At 38.8% G+C, this 20,657-nt stretch overlaps 1 protein-coding gene across 10 annotated transcripts in view; it reads right to left on the bottom strand.

Annotated features, from left to right (window-relative positions):
- The window catches only part of LOC114160928 (pleckstrin homology domain-containing family A member 5), a 153,869-nt gene that overhangs the window by 131,449 nt on the left and 1,763 nt on the right, over nucleotides 1–20,657 (bottom strand). The window contains exon 4 of one of the 10 annotated variants that reach the window (XM_028043876.1): nucleotides 1,675–2,143. The exons of 8 other annotated variants lie outside the window; for them this stretch is intronic. In XM_028043876.1, the coding sequence (XP_027899677.1) occupies nucleotides 2,140–2,143 (4 nt within the window). In that variant the 3' untranslated portion in view covers nucleotides 1,675–2,139. Of the gene's footprint in view, nucleotides 1–1,674; nucleotides 2,144–19,750; nucleotides 19,889–20,657 lie in introns of those variants that run through there. One more of the 10 variants, XM_028043875.1, reaches the window with a different exon arrangement.

Raw genomic sequence — 20,657 nt, 5'->3', positions numbered from 1 at the left:
AAATGCAAGCATTGATTGTGCAAGAATGGACTGCTATCAGTCAGGATTTGGTCCAGAAATTGATTGAGAGCATGCCAGGGAGAATTGCAGAGGTCCTGAAGAAGAGGGGTCAACACTGCAAATATTGACTTGCTGCATTAACTCATCCTAACTGTCATTAAAAGCTTTTGTTACTCATAATATGATTGCAATTGTATTTCTGTATGTGATGACAACATCTGACATACACACATGAAAACCAGAGGGCAGCAGATCATGTGAAAATATAATATTTGTGTCATTCTCAATACTTTTGGCCATGACTGTATATTATCTGATAATTTTTGTCAGCAGAGAGATCTTTTCTCTTTCCCATATTGCTTGAAACCTGTGGCCTTTAATAATGTGGAACATCCTTCTTAAGTAGATTTCCTTTAATTGAGCTCATCAGACAAACTAATCAACCCAGCTCTCTGAAATTAATTATATTAAAATTAGATTCAAAGAGCCCTGACACACAATACCATCTATAAATTTAATAGCACAACAAAAAATGTAATCTTTATGACACTTAAATCCAATTTGCATAATAACTTGGAACACGGTGTGTTCGATTACTAAAATAATGTTAGCTTCAATCCTAGTTCATTCCCAGCAGAGATGTTATTTAAACAGCGGAAAATTGGGACGTTGCAGTGGCACAGGGGTAAAGCGTGCGTGTATGTGGCCGTCACAGGTTCGAGTCCCGGCCTGTTGACCTCTGCTGGACAATCCGCTCCACTTGGTTGTGGCGCAAAATGAGTTGTGATGTTAAGTCAAGCAGCCAATGCAAACATATTTAAATCCTAAATGATCCAGCTAATCATCTGTCTCCTTAAGTGTCTGCTCCAAGACTGACAAAACTCATGCAGACTTTGGAAAAAAAAAATCTAGTTAGGCTCCTCAGGTGAGAGCCAATAAAGTAAGCTTAGCCTAAATGCACTTTATTTTCAAAGTTAGGATTTTAACTTGTAGAAAACCAGACAGTGAAACAATTGTTGCCATACTTAATTGTTGGCTATATTGCTAATCAGTCAGTGTTGTGATCACAGGGCTGTGCAGCAGATTTTTAAAGGTACCACGGCAGACAGAGTTGAGGCATGGCTCTCAGATACAGTAGATCAGCAGACGAAACGACTGAACACACAGTGAGGATAGTCTGGTCTTCATGACATTTCTTTCCGACGATACTTGCAGCATGTCTTTGCCCTTTCCTGTCAGCCTACTTTAAAATAAGGGACACTAGAGCCCACAAAAAGACCCCTGGAGCGGTAAAAAAAACTTTACAAGACCGACTGATTTTAGTGACATAGTGGGTGCAAAATATTGAATAAAATGTTCTGCTACATGATTGGCTTTATTTTCACGCTTACATTTAACTTTATGACACACAAAATTACAAGTGGACCGCCCATATTGTCTCCAAGTGTATTCTTGGAGACAATATGTGACAAGCTTTACCCAGTTTTACGGCTGGATAAAGCTTGTCACCAGCCGTCCACCAACGTCATCATCAGTCACTTGGCAACAGATGGCAAACTGCTATCTAGAAATAGCTAGAGCATTTCTACGGACTAAGTTAACATGAGGGGAGCTCCATGTGTGGCACCCGAGTGTTAGGGACTGCAGGGATTGTGGACAGAGTTTTAAGACCAATAATATTTACAATAATTTATTTTTAAAAAGATGAGTCACTTTAAAAAAAGATGTAGGGCAGTAATGAGCGGCAGAGTCAATGGCCAAGTCTGTATAAGGAAGAATGGACTCTTAGCTAGCCCACGGGGGGGCGTGGTCCTCTCCGGCGCTCAGTCCTTCTTGTCACCAGCCGACCGATCCTCCACGGCCATGACGAATCTCGGCGACAATCCGACCACTCGTTCTCCAACACCCGGCCGTCCGTTCCTTGACGGCCATCAGCTGGATGAACCTCCGCGGCAACCAGTCCACCAGTCCTCCATTCCGCCAGTTCCGCCGCCCTGCTGCTCCTACTCCTGTGATCTGTCCGGCTCTGTCTGCTTTTTGCTTCAACTGCACAGCTACCTCTTTATTACCGGCGTCCCGGTCTGCACGCTGCTCGGCTAATTGAGAACACCTGTGCCACTGCAGGTAGGAGCGGTAACGTCACCTCAAAAGCAAAACAAAATCAGAAAAACATGCAACACAACAAACCAAGAATCTAACCCAAACTAAATCCAATAAAAACAGTTAATAACTTCAAAATATAACAAGCAAATCCAAAACAGCAATGTAAGAGACATGAAATTAGGGTGACCAGACGTCCTCTTTTTCCCGGACATGTCCTACTTTTCAGACCTAAAAAGATGTCCGGGGGGAATTTAAAAATCGTCCGGGATTTTGGTCAACTGCCTCAAAACACATTACATAGCTTACAGTGCACTGTAGGGCACTGCGCACGGCGCTGCGTGTCACGTAATCCCTGAGCCGCGTCAGTGCGGGCAGCACCCCACGCCCCGCTCCAAGGTGTTCTGGTTTGGGTTAGGGTTAGGGTCCCCCAAAAAGTGGGAATTATGATGATTTTAGCCCCCTCTAGTGACCTTTTTCCAGAAAAGCGTCTAGTCACAAGTCTACTAACTTACTTTTGTATTATTGGAGACTTTGGGGACAACATTTGAAAGCACCAATTGATCTGCAGTACCCGTCCTAAGCAAACAGCAAGCACTGACCTTCTGCTTCTTAAGCATGGTAGTCAGCCTCAGTCATCCTGCAGCAACAGAGCAGAGAGTAATGTGGACAATCCATTCAGTGTCCACATTACAAATGAATCATGCATGTGCAAAGCTGAAGAACGCAATGATCGCAATTCCAATTCCTGACTTGCCATGCAAGCCTATCTGAGTCAGATGTTTTATACCGAACGGGCATAAAACTGTGACATGGACTTTAACCAGCTTGTACAGTTTGCAGTCAATAGGAATATTCAATACCAGTAGACTCCCTTTAACCCCAAGAGGCCATCACTAAAATGTTTTCAGGCCTAATATTGAAAAATTAAATAAGTTTACATAAAAATATCACAATTTACACCGTAACAAATAGGGATTGGTAAAAACATCTACAGTATTAATCAATACAAAGGAATTTTTTTTCCTAATTCAATATTGATTCAGGAAACCCTTTGAATTGATTAGATTCCCTGCTTAGTCGGTTCACACGATATTGTGAGCAACACTTTTGCCCAGGTCCCTCTTGAAAATGAGATCTAGATCTCAAGGGGGTTTACCTGGTTAAATAAAGGAATAATGAAATGAAAACTTTTGTTAGCCACACACACTGTCCATAGGCATTTGAGATTTCACAATTGATCATTTCATATTTAAAATTGTCATCCATTGTTTACATCCAGATTTACAGCACCAAAGGAGATGCTTCAGAACCTCTCTGAGGACATCCTGGAAGGCCAAGACTGGAATCTGAGTGGAAATCTCTGAAGAGATCTGAAGACGGCTGACAGACGCCTACCATCCAACCTGATGGATTTTACTAAAACTTTATTTGAAAAGGGACAATGTACAGCTCATACATAAATGTCGCTATTTGATGCACTGCATCAGATTATAGCATAAGCTAATTCGCATCGCAGTCACTTAACAGGTTATAAAAATAGATATACAATATAGTAATACTTTCCAGGTGCAGTGTATAATGGATTATATGGAAGTAAAAAAGGTAAAAAAAATTCTGTTTTATTCACAATCAATGTATGGCTGGACGGCTAACATTTATGAGAACGTATATTGGTCAAGGTCAAATGTATTTATAAAGCATGTTACATTCTAAAACAGCTCCTGTAGAGACAGTAGCTGCTGCATAACTACAGATTAATTGTGTAGATGATTTTTGGGAGGTGTATTGTGTCATGGAGAACAAATCATATGCAGAAATATTTAGAATGTGGGAAGTATTTGGATTATACATTATAGGCTGAATGAATATCCTGGCAGAGTCAAATAGAATTATGATTTAATAAGCATTAGCTTCTTCCTATGTTTCAAACTGAATAAATGTTTTTATTTTGATGTTTGATTATCCTTCCCATTTTTATTTTTGTATTCTTTTATTTCTCTGCTGACATTCATTGCTTACATGTTTAAAATAAATATTGCACCACCATAATCAACAACCCTGAAATGAAAGGGGCTTATGGTTTGCTGTGTATTCTGACACTTCTTTGAAAATGACAACAACTTATTCAGTCACAGAAACCCGTCTGTTTAATCGGAGCACACGGGCCAACCTTCATACCAGACATGCACTTATCAGTCTTGGTGACCTATGACCCTGTGGCTGATTTACCAATGTTTTTTCCTCACACTACTGTATTGCAGATGGTCAACCAACAAGCTGCAATTTTGCAAAAGTTTCTGACCCAGTCAAAATCCTTACACTGTCCATTCCTCGTCCTTCTAATACATCAACTTTGAAGACAAAATGTTCAAGTAATCACAAACACATCCCACCTGATTGAAAGGTCAAAGGTCAAGAACAATGATGGACAGTGTCACATATAAACTCAGCAGAATCTATTTCAAGTTTGAAGACGGAGTGGTTTGCACTAATCTAGACACTGTCGCAAGACTTCTAAGTTCCAAAACCTACATTTTCCAAGAAAGGCTGTGAGTATGGAAGTAATTGCAACCATGTACAAATAATGACACTGAATTTTTTTTAGGTTAAAAATATATTCTGAATTTATTTTAACACTGAAAAAATAAGCACTAATATACAACATTCAAATTTCAGAGGCATTTTTTATTCAAATTCTTATGGCACATATTTACTTCCATATGTGAGCAGCAACAAGTGTTTTGTTTGATTGTTTGAAAAAATATACGTAGCTTATTTCTTGCAAAAATATGGATGAAATTAAATCTAAAAATCTCTTACAACTCAGATTAAAACTGAAGCTGACATAATCTAATGTTTCAACTTCAAAAATTGGTCAATAAGTTATTTTACCAAAAACTCACATGGTCACACGGACATTTGACAAACAAAAGACTTCCACCACGCCTCCTGGTGTGTTCTTAATCTTTTAAATTAATTCAAATTCAAAAATACTTTATTAATCCCAAAGGGAAATTAAATGGGAGGTGGGCCTAAAAGTTACCAAAGTAATCAAAACATTTCCAAATATGAAAGTTACATAATTACAGATTTTAGTTCCAATCTAACTTATGTATATTTTAACTAACACACAAAATGGTTCAGTGCTCTCTGCTTTTCCATCTGAATGGATCGTACAGAGGAAGAGTTCACTGGTTGCTAGGCAACAGCGGAAATAAAAAGGTGAAAGATTGCAGGATCAGAGTTTCATCATGTTACTACAGCCGAACAGAGGACCACAAACTATAGGTGATGTTCAAATATGTCCCTGGCCACGACAAAACCAGGAACCAGCCTTTTGAGTTATTTACAGATTCTTAAAGTGTGGATTCTAATGATGTCAAATGCTTAGAAATAATAGTAAAAAAAGATTATATGGTTGTTTGAATATTGGCATTCTGCAAACAAGAACAAGGAGAAAACAGATCTCAAAGTTTGAAAAGTATTGTTGTCCCCAAACCTGATCAGGTGCCTGGGTGTGACAGGATGTGTCTATTCAATTGATGCGAATAGACTTCTGGTTTTAATGGGATGTTAGGGATTCTCATGATGTTGCCACTGTTTGAGGGTGAGTAAAATATAGATGAAGTAGTGGCTACAAAGTAAACTAAAGTGAAACAAACTAGTGGTGAGGTGTGGATCTTACCATGTGTTGCTTGCAATCACAATGTGCATACTAGTAGTAATTTAAAATCTTTTAATGTATGTATGCTGAAACCATGAAATCAAATTTCACAGCATTTATAATCATAATAAACACATTACATTTCTATATTTGTGGTTTGTGTTAAAACATTACCATTTATGGGGCCCTGAAGGTCTTAAGCAGCAGTTTAGTTCATGTATGCCTTGGGCCGGCTCTAAATGTGATCAGCATTACATTGTGTTTTAAGATCCACTAACTGATGGCTTCATTTGGATTTAATAAAAGTGCAAATAATTGATACTTATTTTAATTGTATTTTTCCATTTGTTGTGTTTAAGACTCTAGTTGTGGGTTTTTTATGTATTGTCAGTAATGTCTTGCAGTAACATAATTACCCAGTAATATTTTTACCATTCCTGTCAATTTAATATCTTTTAATACAAAGACACCTTGGTGCCCTGATCACCAGGCTGAGCAAGTTTTCAGGGGGAAACCCTGCAATCAGTAACTTTTGAAAAAAAAAATGCATTTGGATTTTTTCCATTTCTAAAAAACTGTCACTGTGTCCCGACTGTATGAGACAGATAATCTGTGAAAAAAATATAGCTCCTCTGCTTTCTCCCTGTGGTTGTACAGCCATCTGCAGAAATGCACTGCTGCCAGTCAGAAGAAATATCTCATAGGCATGAGGCAGATCTCAGCACGGTGTGTATGTTCTGCTCAAGATTGCCAGTTTGCTGCAGCTGTGCAAATGGCAGAAAAACAACTCACCATAGGAGGACAACTGTTCATCCACCATGTGGAGAAGGAGCTATAGCACAGGACAGAGTAAGGGGCAGGGTGTGAGCAGTGCAGCACATACAGGAGAATGATTGACAGCGCTGAGACCCTCTTCGTTCCAATTGGTTGTTTCTGACCAGCGGTGGTGTATTTCTATAAATGGCAGTAGGATCACTGGGAGGCAACAGAGTTTTTTGGGGGGTTTTTCAAAATAATTTATCTCATACAATTCAGTCAGGACATAATGACAGTTTTAACAAAAGTTACCTACTGCAGATTGAAGTCACATTAAATTACATCCTGGCTTGATGACTTCAAGCATCAACTGTTCATTTTCAAATTGTGTGACTAAGAGTTAACAAGCTGTTTCTGAAAGGGTGAGGAAAACAAAGTGTGATAATCCTGGAATCTGGAGATGTTTTTACCACAAATGGCACAGCTCATTTCCCCTGGCTACTTTTAGCACTGCTTTGAAAGACAATTGATTTCCTAATTAAGCCTTCACTATGCTGTGCAGGACTTTTAAAAGTTAACAGCAGTGGAATTAAAGTTCCCAGACAGTTTTCTGTGAAACAATTGCGTGTTGTGTTTGAAAGTGTGTATGTTATGTGCTTTGGGCACATTATAATTATTTTTGCTTATTTTTTTCTTTCTAGATTGTTTTGTACTGACTTTAGTTGAATGACTTTTGTTGAATAGACTTTCGAGTTTGGATAATTCCTTTTTGTAATGTAATTGGTCTTGTTAATTTGTGGCGCTCTTGGACTGCCTATAAATAGGCTGGGTTTCAACATGTTTGGGAGTCGGCCCTTCCACTCGCTCCAACACCACCACCAGGATGCGTCCTGACGCAGCGCGCTCGTCCCCAGTAGCTGTCGGCCGCAGCTGACGTCTCCAGCCTGCCATGTGGTATTTTTGTTAGCCTTTGTTTGTTTGCCATTTTTCGTTGTGATTTTGCCTGGTGGGACCGGTTGTCCTGTTTTCGATTCTTTCTTTTGCAGTAGATTCCTTTTGGCCATAGTCCGGTACTAGTAGGGGCTTCGACGGCCCTGTATGGTCGGCCCCCTGCTGTACCGTTTTGTTCTTTTTGATCGGCTCACCAGATCCACCTTTCTGTTAATACTTTTGGGATTTTTGTTTTCCTTTTTTGGGGGGACACAGGAAACAGGATATTTACAGTGGGGCAAAAAAGTATTTAGTCAGCCACCAATTGTGCACGTTCTCCCACTTAAAAAGATGAGAGAGGCCTGTAATTTTCATCATAAATATACCTCAAGTATGAGAGACAAAAGGAGAAAAGAAAATCCAGAAAATCACATTGTCTGATTTTTAAAGAATTTATTTGCAAAATATGGTGGAAAATAAGTATTTGGTCAATAACAAAAGTTCATCTCAATACTTTGTTATATACGCTTTGTTGGCAATGACAGAGATCAAACGTTTTCTGTAAGTCTTCACAAGGTTTTCACACACTGTTGCTGGTATTTTGGCCCATTCCTCCATGCAGATCTCCTCTATAGCAGTGATGTTCTGGGGCTGTCGCTGGGTAACACAGACTTTCAACTCCCTCCAAAGGTTTTCTATGGGGTTGAGATCTGGAGACGGGCTAGGATACTCCAGGACCTTGAAATGCTTATTACAAAGACATTCCTTTGTTGCCCTGGTGGTGTGTTTGGGATCATTGTCATGCTGAAAGACCCAGCCACGTTTCATCCTCCTTGCTGATGGAAGGAGGTTTTCACTCAAAATTTGACGATACATGGCCCCATTCATTCTTTCCTTTACACGGATCAGTCGTCCTGGTCCCTTAGCAGAAAAACAGCCCCAAAGCATCATGTTTCCACCCCCATGCTTCACAGTAGGTATGGTGTTCTTTGGATGCAACTCAGCATTCTCTCTCCTCCAAACACGACAAGTAGAGTTTGTACCAAAAAGTTCTATTTTGGTTTCATCTGACCATATGATATTCTCCCAGTCATCTTCTGGCTCATCCAAATGCTCTCTAGCAAACTTGAGACGGGCCTTGACATGTACTGGCTTAAGCAGGGGGACACTTCTGGCACTGCAGGATTTGAGTCCCTGGCGGCGTAGTGTGTTACTGATGGTAGCCTTTGTTACTTTGGTCCCAGCTCTCTGCAGGTCATTCACTAGGTTCCCCCGTGTGGTTCTGGGATTTTTGCTCACCATTCTTGTGATCATTTTGACCCCACGGGGTGAGATCTTGCGTGGAGCCCCTGATCGAGGGAGATTATCAGTGGTCTTGTATGTGTTCCATTTTCTAATAATTGATCCCACAGTTGATTTCTTCACACTATTGCAGATTCAGTCTTCCCAGCCTGGTGCAGGTCTATAATTTTGTTTCGGGTGTCCTTTGACAGCTCTCTAGTCCATGGTGGAGTTTAGAGTGTGACTGTTTGAGGTTGTGGAGAGGTGTCTTTTATACTGATAACGGGTTCAAACAGGTGCCATTAATACAGGTAATGAGTGGAGGACAGAGGAGCCTCTTACAGAAGAAGTTACAGGTCTGTGAGAGCCAGAAATCTTGCTTGTTTGTAGCTGACCAAATACTTATTTTCCACCATATTTTGCAAATAAATTCTTTAAAAATCAGACAATGTGATTTTCTGGATTTTCTTTTCTCCTTTTGTCTCTCATAGTTGAGGTATATTTATGATGAAAATTACAGGCCTCTCTCATCTTTTTAAGTGGGAGAACTTGCACAATTGGTGGCTGACTAAATGCTTTTTTGCCCCACTGTAACTCTCTTTTTATCTCCACAGAAAATTAAAGCAGCTGAACCAAAAGAAAAGTTCAAGAGAGTTTTGAAATAAAATAATTTTTTGAACCCTCAGTTTTGCCTACGTGTCCTCAAATATGTTGTGGCCTTGTTGGACCTAACAGTGTACATGGAGTTGTCTTTCAGGTAGGTAGATTTCTTAAGATGTATACTGTGATGAATTTCCTAGGAACTGAGTGCCTGCAAAGTGTAACAGCAGACATGCATGCATGAACACAATGAAGCAGCCCTCAAAGCTGCAGGACAGACGTGACTCCCAGCTCCTTCCTTTGCAGTGTCATTTCTAGGTCTTGCAGCCTGATTCCTTTTTTATTTTATTCCTCCCTCCATCTGTGATTGATGTTTTATTTATCTGTGGATTTGCAGACAGTGAAGTGCCACGGCCCAGTAAGGCTTTGAACACTTTTTTCATCTTTATATGCTCCAAGTCGAATGACAACCAGGTCAAGCTTGTTAACTGTTCCACAGGTGATCAAAGGTCAGCTTCATGTCCGACATATTCAAATCAAATTACAGATGGAACGATGGTGAACCTGTCCCCTGTTTAACTCACCTTTTGCCTTAAATACAATTAGTCCAAACCTTTGCTCTACAGATGCACCGGTTCGACAATACAGATCTCAAATTTTCTTAAGAGGTCTGAACTGCCAATTCATATTTTTACCAACACGACATCGCATACACAAAAGCTCAGTGAGAGACCAAACATTCAGGGACTGGTCCGCTACAATATCAATGGCTAAATCATGACATCACTTAAGCCACAACCCCTGACAACAGGAAGTATAATGATTTCATCTGACCCTCTTGACCTAAACAACATGACCCTGTGTCAGAAGACAGATAACCTGTCTTCTTTCACTTGCTGTAAAGCACCAGAACGTTCCAGTGGAGGGCATGGCTACGATGAAGTCTGACGTCAAGCCGCTGCCAAACGTTTGGTTCTCAATTCCACAGAGTCAAACTCACTATGATCACAACTAATCCACAAGATTCCTGACAGAAATCCAGTCCAATATTTGCATCATCCAGTTTGCATCATTGTGTATGAGTGACCTCGACATAGGACAATAGGATGTTTCCTCATTTGAACTTTGTAATGGACAGTAAATTACAATTAATTATTATGAATAAACTATTCAAAATGAATTGTGTAAATTATCCATCCATCCATTTTCTTACACCCTTGTCCCTAGTGGGGTCAGGAGTGTGTAAATTATTTAAATAACTAATTTCTAAATTGTGGAGATTGTTTATAAATGTTGGTTTTGATTGACACTGTGTTGGTTGTTTGTAAATATTTTGTTTTGATTTAATATTTGCAGTTTTCAATGAGATTTTTTTGTGTAGTTTGTACCTCACAGGATGCCATAGTCAATAAGGGCAGGCCTTATAAAAGGTGTCAGCAATTGCTATGCTGGAGGCATTACAACAATAATAATATTAAAAATAATACAATTCCCTTAAATTAGTAACATTTACCGTTATTTTTACTGCTGAGCTAGCAAAATTAGCTTAGCTAATGTAACTTTTATCAGCAAGCTAAGGCTATGTACACATTGCAACCCAAAATCAAGAAAAGCCTAGAGTTCGATGCTCTTTGAGTTAAATAATAATTAATGGAGTCATGTTTCAGTGGATTTAAGTGAGTTTTGGCGATTTGTAGTTTGCTATTGTCCACAGAAAAACTTTGTGTGACTGCTGCACATTTTTTATGTTGCGGGTAAAATAATTGTGTATATCTCCACAAACTTCCACACCACGTTCATATGTACACATACTGACTTGTGCGTAAAATATGGTGCTGCACATTTTTTATGTGTATGCAGCTTTATACTAACTGAGATCTGTAGCATCTTGTTTTGGACATCAACTCCTGGGACAATTGACAACTATCCTAATTAGTTGCACTTGTAAATAAAATTTTGTGCTGTCAAACAATGGCCTTTAAATAGATCAGAAATGGCTACGTAACCATTCTGAAGCTGATTCTCCAAGCTTTGTGCAAGACAAACATTTTTTTCCTGCTGTTAGAGGTGGTTAAACCTGTTGCATTTGATTAGCAGGATTTTTTGTTGTGTATGAAAGAAAAAATTCCAAAATTTGTGGAGGAGTCAAACCCAGATAGTGGAGGTCTCAGATGAACAGACGCCTCATTCTGCATAGCTGATGAACATGTGTGCGTGTGTGGGGGTGTGTGCGGGGGGGTGTGTGCATGTGTGAAATGCAATGCTCAGAGAAACTGCACAAATTCCAGGAGATGCTGCAGGACCTGGTCTTCTAATGTGAAAAATAAGTGAGTGCAGCATTATAGAAGTTTGGGACGTGATTCACATTCAGCTCAAGTTTCCATAATGTCTCTAATAAAAAAGAGCAGAAGAAATGAGAATGACCACTGTGAAATCTAACACACACAAAGAGACAGACAAATGACACTTGCAGAGGTAGAATGTAAGAATAACAATGTGAAAGTTCTGATCCATCACAGGAATCCACGATCACTGAGAAAAGCCAACAGAAGCAAATTCAGAGGACAGGTCAAGCTGAAAGCACACTGCAGAAAGGCACACACACACCCCTTCATTGGACTGCTTTATGTGAAAAGTAAGCCAAAATACAGATACACACTTTCACAATTACAGACACATTCTTAGACATGAGAGCTGGGAAAGTCTTCAGGGAATACTCAGTGAAGCATGGAGCAAACATCAAACAACTCCAGCCAGGAAACAGAAGCGCACACACAAACACACACACAAGCCACGGTGAGACACAGACGGATATGTCAGAGAACAAGCAGCTGACAGAATCCTGCAGGGATTTGATATTTGAGGAGCAGAGCAGAGAGCCTTCTGCCTCCCACTGAGCAGGGAGGGTCTCCACAGAAACAGTGGCAGAGTTGGGTGGGACGTCAAAACGAATCCACTTCTTCATTGGTCATTCATATATAAACAAAATCCACTGTGGTCAACAGTAAAGTTGACCACATCCTGCTATATTGAGTGCAGGCTGTAAAGGAGCTCCTATCTGAAGCTCAGCTGTGCGGCTTCTAAAACAAAGAAATCCAAAGAAATATTAGGAGACTGACAGAAACTGACTTGGGCTCAGAAAACAGGCAGTATGGGATTTTTTTTCTTCTGTTTTTTTTGTTGTTGTTTTTTTTACAGTGCGGCACTAATACGTTCACACTCATCAATATCCCCACGTTTTATCAAATCTATAAACTAAGCTGCTCACAAATCTGTCTAGTTTGTCACAACTGCAAACTTCAGGCCCTTTTATTGGGAATGAATGTGGTGGCCCAACACCAAGTCGTGTTCAGTGTGAAGTAGAAGGAAAACCATAAATGACTTGAAAAACAAATCACAGAGAAAAATCATTAAAACATGATGTGCATACGTTTTCAGATCAGTCAATACTGAGTAGAACCGGCTTTCTCTGCAGATACAGATGCAGGTCTTTAGCGGTGCATGTCTAGCAGGGTGGTCAGAATGATAACATTTCAAACTAAATGCTAATATTTTTAACATGTCATTTTATCAGTAATATCTGATATCTAATCACCATTAGGTGGCGGATCACTGTTTCACTGCTGCAGACCTTTCTAAAACAGAGTTGGTCTTTCAGAGGATTGTTTGCTACCCGACTCTCCAGCTCTTCTGTTCATCAGCCTCAAAAGCAAAATACCTTTTCACACTGATTTTGCTTTTTCAAATGAAGATTAAAAATGCTTCTTCTCCAAGTATGCTATGAGTATCTTTAAATAATATACTGATTATTTTTGGCTTACAGACTAACAGTATTAGTCTCTATCAGCTTTGTATTTCATGACAATAAATGTTGGGTTCCTCTAATATTTTCTTAAACTTCCATGGCCAGAAAAAGAACAGCAGGGATTCAGCTCTAGATTCACGTACTTGACTTCTGAAGCCAATCTTTTGCAGTGGGTTTTAAGTAGGGTGTTAATGTAAAAGGGACTGAATACATCTGGTTGAGACACTTCAGAAAAACCAGCTTTTCTTCCATTTCACAGTAATCTTCTACTTCTGCCATACTGCCACACAAGAATAATAAAAAGCATACACATGAGTGTTATGGCTTCGGCACCTTTCTGTTATGTACCAAATAATTTATTCAGTTTTGAAAGCTTTAGTATTTAGTAAAATATCTGAAAGTTTTCCAAGAGGAGCAGAGCATCAGTATCAGAGCCGTCTGATGACATTCCAAGTCTGTCATTCATCCTCACAGTGTGAATAACAGTATTAAATCTTTCATACTCAGAGTTCCCCTTCTTTATGTGGGTGGTCTGACAGCATTAAGCAACTTCTTCACTCAATGTTTTCAAAATCTATCTGGTTTGAAAACATTGAAGAGAAGTCTCTGAACATTTCAGTTCATACGAGTGAGGGCCATGTTGTGCCTGAACTCTCCAGAGTCACATGTTAAAGGAGGAACAGCATCATCATGTGATGCATAATCATTCTAAGGTTAAAGCATGTTCAATCTTTATAAGTCATACAATCTGGAACTTGACACACCTGATGAATTATATAGAAATCAAGAAATCTTTACTGCAAGTGTTTATTTCTTGTTACAGAGGCTAAACTGAACAGCACAAATTCAATGTTGATTTGTTTTAGGCCAAAGATCTTTAAAGAACTGATCTGCACACTTATGTTATTATTTGTGTTAAATCTGTTATCATTCAACCAACCGATCAACAACATAAAAATGATCCACCAGAGAGAGAGAGACAACACATCAGGATAGTATCCACTGTGCTTCACTTTTTCTGCATGTTGTATTATAACCTCATTCCAACTTGTATTAATGTCTTTTGTCAAAATGTCCACCACTGTTAGCAGCAATTACAGCATCAAGTCTTTTTGAATATGAAGCCACAAACTTAGCTTAACTATCTTTAGGCATTTGACTCAATCTCAAAATTTCCATTGATCATCCTTGAGGTGTTTCTACAGTTTAAATGGAATCCATCTGTGGTAAATTCAGTTGATTGAACTTTATCTGGAAAGATTCACGCTTGTCTCTATAAGGTCCCACAGTTGACAGTGCAGGTCAGAGGTCAAACACCAAGCATGAAATCAAATGAATTATCTGTAGACCTCAGAGTCAGGTCAAATGTGAGGAAAGATCCAGAAACATTTCTGTTGCTCTCAGGGTCTCTGAGTTCAGTGGGAGGAGTTTGGACCCCTGGAGCCGTTCGGCCGTCTCAACTGAGAAATCAGGAGAGACTGAAGAGAGCCGGGAATTACTGCCAAAAGACGGATCAGCAAAGCATTATGTGAGCTCTTGGGTTTCCTATTTTTACAAATTTGCACAAATCTTAAAAACATTTTTTTATATTGTCATAATAGTTCAAAGAGCTACACAAAGTGAACTACCTGTACCAGTACCACACATACAAAATATGCAGAAACAAAATAACAACACACAAATTACTCCAAAAAGCACTATGTATATTGGAAATGTTTTAAAAACTATGTAGCAAGGAGATGATTTTGTTCTGGATGATTACCCCTAATCAGTTCATAAAAACAAATATGGGGGACATTTTAAAGAAAAACATAAGTATTAAAGTTTGCTGGAAATTTGCTTTACTGGAAATAAAACGCATTCCTCACACAAGACCAAGGAGCTCATGAGGCATGCTGCAAAAATATTCAACCAGTCAGACATTCCAGACATAACAAGGAGCTCTTTGTGGAAATATCACACCATGTTAGGATTCAATTTAGTTCATGCAGCTCAAATTGTGATGTTAGCAAAGGTCAGAGATGAAAAGGTTCTAGTCCTGATTCTGGTCAAAAGTATTTTTAAATTGAATTTGAATTGAATATTAATAATTGAAACGACAGATAAACTATAATATGCAATAATACGCACAGTAGAAACCGGCTTAGCACTACCACAGAAGCTAACATCCAGGGGGTTGTTTATCTCTGCTCTACAGCCAAAACTGTAGTTTTGTACACAAATCACACATAACTCTATAGGATAATATATTATGCATGTTCATGTTCCCCCAGAAAACTTGCTAGGCCCAGTAGTCCACCAGTGGACCACCATGTTTTTGTATTAAAAAATGTAAAACTATTACTTGTTGACAGTACTACAACTATAGTCTAAGGGTCCACTATTAAGCAAAATTTACTTGTTGCATGTTTCTGTACTTCCATTCGGGCATCTCCATCTTCTAGAAACTGTGCAAGAGCAAAAAAAGAAAAAGCACCCAGCTGTTTTTTGGGAATAAGTAAATATTTTGCTGCTTCAAAAACCTCTAAATTGTTGGTCACAATTTTTTTACCTCACATCCCCAAGTCCAGCGCCTCACCTGGCAACCCAAGTGGAGCTCCACCCACTTCATTACAAGTTACTGCTGCACAATGGCTGCTGGAAAAGGGAAATATTTTGCTGTCAACTGTAACACAGAGCATGAGTCCATGCATTGTCTCTCAGTCACAGAGAACAGAGCTGTGTGGCTTCATTTTATTTTTGCTTGCAAAAGAAAGTTGAAGTTTAATAGGTGCAGATCATTTTAGGAAGGAGTCTTCTTAAAACTACCAACAGGAAAAGGCAGGATTTGTCAAAGTGCTATGACTGACAGAAATTCAATCCCTACTGTTCATGGCAAATCTGCAGATGATGGTGATGTAAGTAAATACTTACATATACAAACACACAGGACATACAAAACGATGTCTTGTGTGTTTGGTATTATTTGGCATGAACATGATTTATCATTTAGCACAAGCTAACGTTGAATGCTACCTTCTGCTAGAACCGATCGTGTGGAAATCTCAATATCTGAGAATTAATTTGTGTTTTAAATGTAAAGATCATGTTTTGTTTAACCCACAGATCTATTCCATGGCTTGTTCAAGGAAGCGCCACAGTGGACCTTTGAGAAAAACAAATCAAAAACAAGAAAAAAAATCTAATTAAAATAAATATGAAATTTTTTGCACATCTGTTAAATCCTAAATAAGTTAGCCAGTGGACGTTCAAACAGTATGTGATGCTGGTCACATTTAGAGGTGAACCTAGGCATAAATGAATGAAGCTGCTCATTAAATCTAATGTTTCCAATGTCTGAAGTTTATTTCTATAAATGCAAAATCAATCTATCAACGAAGAGTAGCAATAATATTACTCAACTAAAAGAAAAAATAGAGTGCAGCACAACTAATTTTATAAGTACCTTTTTTCACATAAAGTTACTCAAGTGAATGTAACCAGTACTACCCACTTTCGAACATAGACAACAAATTAGTAGCCTATACTTGTTAACAAGTTTAATGTTATATTGGCATTGGTTGGTCGTCATTTAGGTAACATTATCTACATCCAACAGCATTACTAATTTACTCTGTTAGCTTGGGGGAAAAGCTGTGCAAAGTTCTTTGTGTTTTGCTGCCATTATTCTAACACACACCCGCGCAGCAGGTCTTTGTTGGTGCAGCACAGGTACAACCGACAATTTGTCGACGTAACCGGGGAAACAGTATCTGATGGGGAAACGCAAATCAAAGTAACATTGGCACAAGCATCTTAGCGCTTAGCATCAATGGTGGCTCAGAGAAACTTCTTACAATACGTTATTAACAGATTTTAATAACTGAAACGCCTGGACAAAGTTTGGGGGACAGAGAGAACCACTTCTCTCTCCAACTCAAATGGCAAAATGTATAATCTGGGTTAAAGGAGAAGGGAAGGTTGGGTCCAGCAGGACAGAGATTTCATTGGATTAACCATTGGAATGCCCTTCAAGAAAATCAACCAATGATGAGATATGAATAATTTTGGGAGTTACTGAACTTCTGAAAGAGCTGTTTTTTAATCACATCTTAAGATGCTTCTGTTGACTAAACAGTGTTGGTGTGGATTTCATGGCAGTAGCCCCATTAGGAATATATTTATTGTGAAAAATGTTGACTAGTTGGTAATTATTTTTCCACAATATTCACTGCCTAAATCTCTGCCCAACAGAAGAGCCTACAAAGATATTTAAAAAGTTTGCTCAGGTACAAATAAACTTTTTTGGAGATTAAATCCTTAGAAGTCCATTTTATTTGAAACTACCTAAAACAGTGAGTCGGAGAGCTGCTATATATTTTTGCTCACTGTTGATTTTCTTTCAGCATATATTGATACAACATAATCTTCTGTAAGGTTGACTGAATTTTTATGCCACTTCTCTAGTTATACTGATGAATCAAAGCACTTTACCCTGGAGCCGCATTCTCCCAACCCCCCTCACTAATGCACCTGGGTGAGGTTAAAGGCTTTCCCCCCGGCATCGTCATTCAGAACGTTGAAATAGGTAATGTCAGAAGATTTAGGAAAATTTGTTAACATTTTACTTATTACAAATTGTTCTTTGGTTTCCAAGATAGTTTCTGCTTCAATACAAACTTTTAAATTGGAAAAAAACTTTGAAAAATAAACATTGTGATATTTTTCGGCAATATGACTTGACTCTTATTGTTGGTGAAGTAAAACAAGACAGGGGAAAGCAGCTAAGAAAAAGATGAAAAATGTCTAAAGTTTGGCACCAGTTACTGAAGCATACAGCTCCAGTTACTTGTTTAAATGGATTTTTTGACTTCTTCTAGTTTGTTTGGATGTTTTTGTACTTTGTAGTTTTCCCAACATTATCAATTCATTTTCTTCTTCGTCTGATACTGTGTGGAGTTTATGGTAGTTGGTTTTGTACATCTGGTTGTTAAAGAAAACAGCAACTTCCATTTAATTTTCATTTCATGGCCCATAAAGTAGCTTATTTAGTCAATGGATCCAGTCCACCAAATGCATCCAACATGATGTAATGTTAAATGTTATTATTTTGGAAGAAATCTATAGAATTGCTGATTGAGATAGAAACCACTAAGGAATATACTTTAATTCTCACAATATTTAGAATCTGTTTAAACGCTCATTTTGTTGCTCATTTCCCCCTTCAACAGTTTGTTCCTTAATAGTTTTCGGTCTTCTGGTATCTGGAGGCTCCCACAAGATGCTTCAAGCTCAATTCCTACCTGCTAGAATGTTTATTACCCTCCTACAAAGTAGTTTTCTATACTGTAAATACAGATTCATCTAAAGAAAGAGTTATTTGAATGTAATAAATTACATTTACTAGTGGTGTGTTATCCAATTACTTTGACACTAATATGTTGAATAACCCCAGTGAAATAATCTCATGCTGTTGTAAACTACAGTGAAATGACTGAAGCTGACTTCAATTAGCTGTGCAGGATTTCTCATCATGATACATTTTACTGGATTGTTTCTCTTTGTTGGGTCATTTATATGATGAGAACCTGCAGAATAAAGAACACTTGTTTGGATCAGTGGACATCAGAGCCCTCCCAGTACCTGATGACTGATAGTTGAAATGTTGCAAAAATCCTTCAACCACCCATCAGTAGCAATGTGAATACACCCTTATAGTCCGCTTTAATCCAACTCCAGTGTGTTTACCTAGAAAGTCCGGTTTGTTAGTGAATCCATTTCAAACTCTGATGAAGACCAAAAAAAGTGGACCCTCCTCCGCCTATAAACCAGGTCTGAGTTCATTTAAAGGGAAGTCAGACCACATGTACATTCAAAGTGTGGTTTGAATGTACATGTAAAAGCCAAGCAGACCGGAGACCGCTCCAAAAGCAGAAAGTAATGCAGGGCATTCTGGGTAAATGCAACCAAACCAAAACCTCCTGTCTATCCCTAACGGGAGAAATGGATCCTGGTCTTTTACCAAAGACAAATAAAAGAAATCCTACAACCGCTAAAATCTGACACCATTCCATTTTTGTTTACATTTCATGAAGGATAAGTTGCAGTCAGTGTCTTCTCCAGATGTTTTCATTTCATTTCCTTAAATGGTTCTTGGTGCAGGTTAAAAAAACATAAGTATATAGTATAAAAGTTTACCTCCAATATCTTTGTTAATAAAGGGAATAGATATCAGGTGATAGCAACAGCAGATCTTTGGCTGTGCTCCTCCACTGTCCTCAATTCTTTTTTTTAACTGCCCTGAATTCCATCAAGCCTCCCACTATAAGAGGACTGGATCATCCTTAGTTCTAGCTTGTGACTCATAGAAGCCACGATGTCTTTGCAGAATTCTCCAGGGACAATATCTTTACATGCATGTCCATGTGTTCATCCTTAAAATGGACCACAGCATGTATGTGTATTAGCACATAAGCAAGGAAGGCAGCGTTCATACATTGGAAGCAGCGGTGGTTTGAGGTTATTTATAGAGTGGCTATATTAGCAGAGCGTATGTGTCAGCTGCTGCTCTGAGAAACGGCCACAGATAACACAAGAAACAGCAGCAAAACAACGTGGGAAAGTGAGAAGCACAAATCAAAGTACCAGCTCTCAGAACGTGTGTAGAACAGTTCAGGGTGTGTACGGCGCTGAAAGCTGCAGGGCTTTTTTGTTGTCAGACAGGTCCACAGAATGTTCATGTACACAATGATACACACACACATTCAGCACTAAAACAAGAAAAGGCTGTTAAGAAGAGCAGCACAACTTCTGAAAATGATTCCTGAATACTGGATATCTGGAGAGGGAAGAACAGAGGTGGGATCATCGGCTCGTGACAAATGAACTCAAACGTCAGCAGCTACTGGCTGTGCATACCAGTCAATGAACCTATCTTTGTATTATAGATCAAACTTTGCGAGACTGGATGGTAAACACCAGCTTTGAAATCTTTCTACATATTCCAAATTGGATTTAGGCCAAAACTTTGACTAGCCCATTCTAACACATAAATATGCTTTGATCTAAACCAGGGGTCTCCAGTCCGGTTCCTCTCTAGATCTACTGTCCTGCAGGTTTTAGATGCAACCCTGTTCCAACACACCTGAATGGAATAAATGGCTCTCTACCAGACCTTTGCCAAACTTGTAAATCAATCATTTGATTCGGGTGTGTGGGATCAGGGATGCATTCAAAACCTGCAGGACAGCAGATCTAGAGGAACCGAATCTCCTGATTTAATCCATTCCATTGCAGCTCTGGCTGCATGTTTTGGTCTCTGTCCTGTTAGAACCTTCACCTCATTCTCAAATCTTTTGGTAAAATAAATTAATGAAACCAAGATTAACGAGAACCAAATCATGGATCATTTCCTTCCCTTTCATAAATATTTTAGACTTTCAGTTTTTCTGTCAAATAAAATCCCACAAAATCCATTGAGCTGTGTGGCTGTTTCATGATCAGATGCTGAAAAGTTAAAGGGGTATAAATATGTTTACA

This window comes from Xiphophorus couchianus, chromosome 17, assembly GCF_001444195.1.
Source record: "Xiphophorus couchianus chromosome 17, X_couchianus-1.0, whole genome shotgun sequence".
Lineage (NCBI taxonomy): Eukaryota > Metazoa > Chordata > Actinopteri > Cyprinodontiformes > Poeciliidae > Xiphophorus > Xiphophorus couchianus.
Note: the sequence above shows the minus strand (reverse complement) of the source record. Positions and strands in the feature narration are given on the sequence as shown.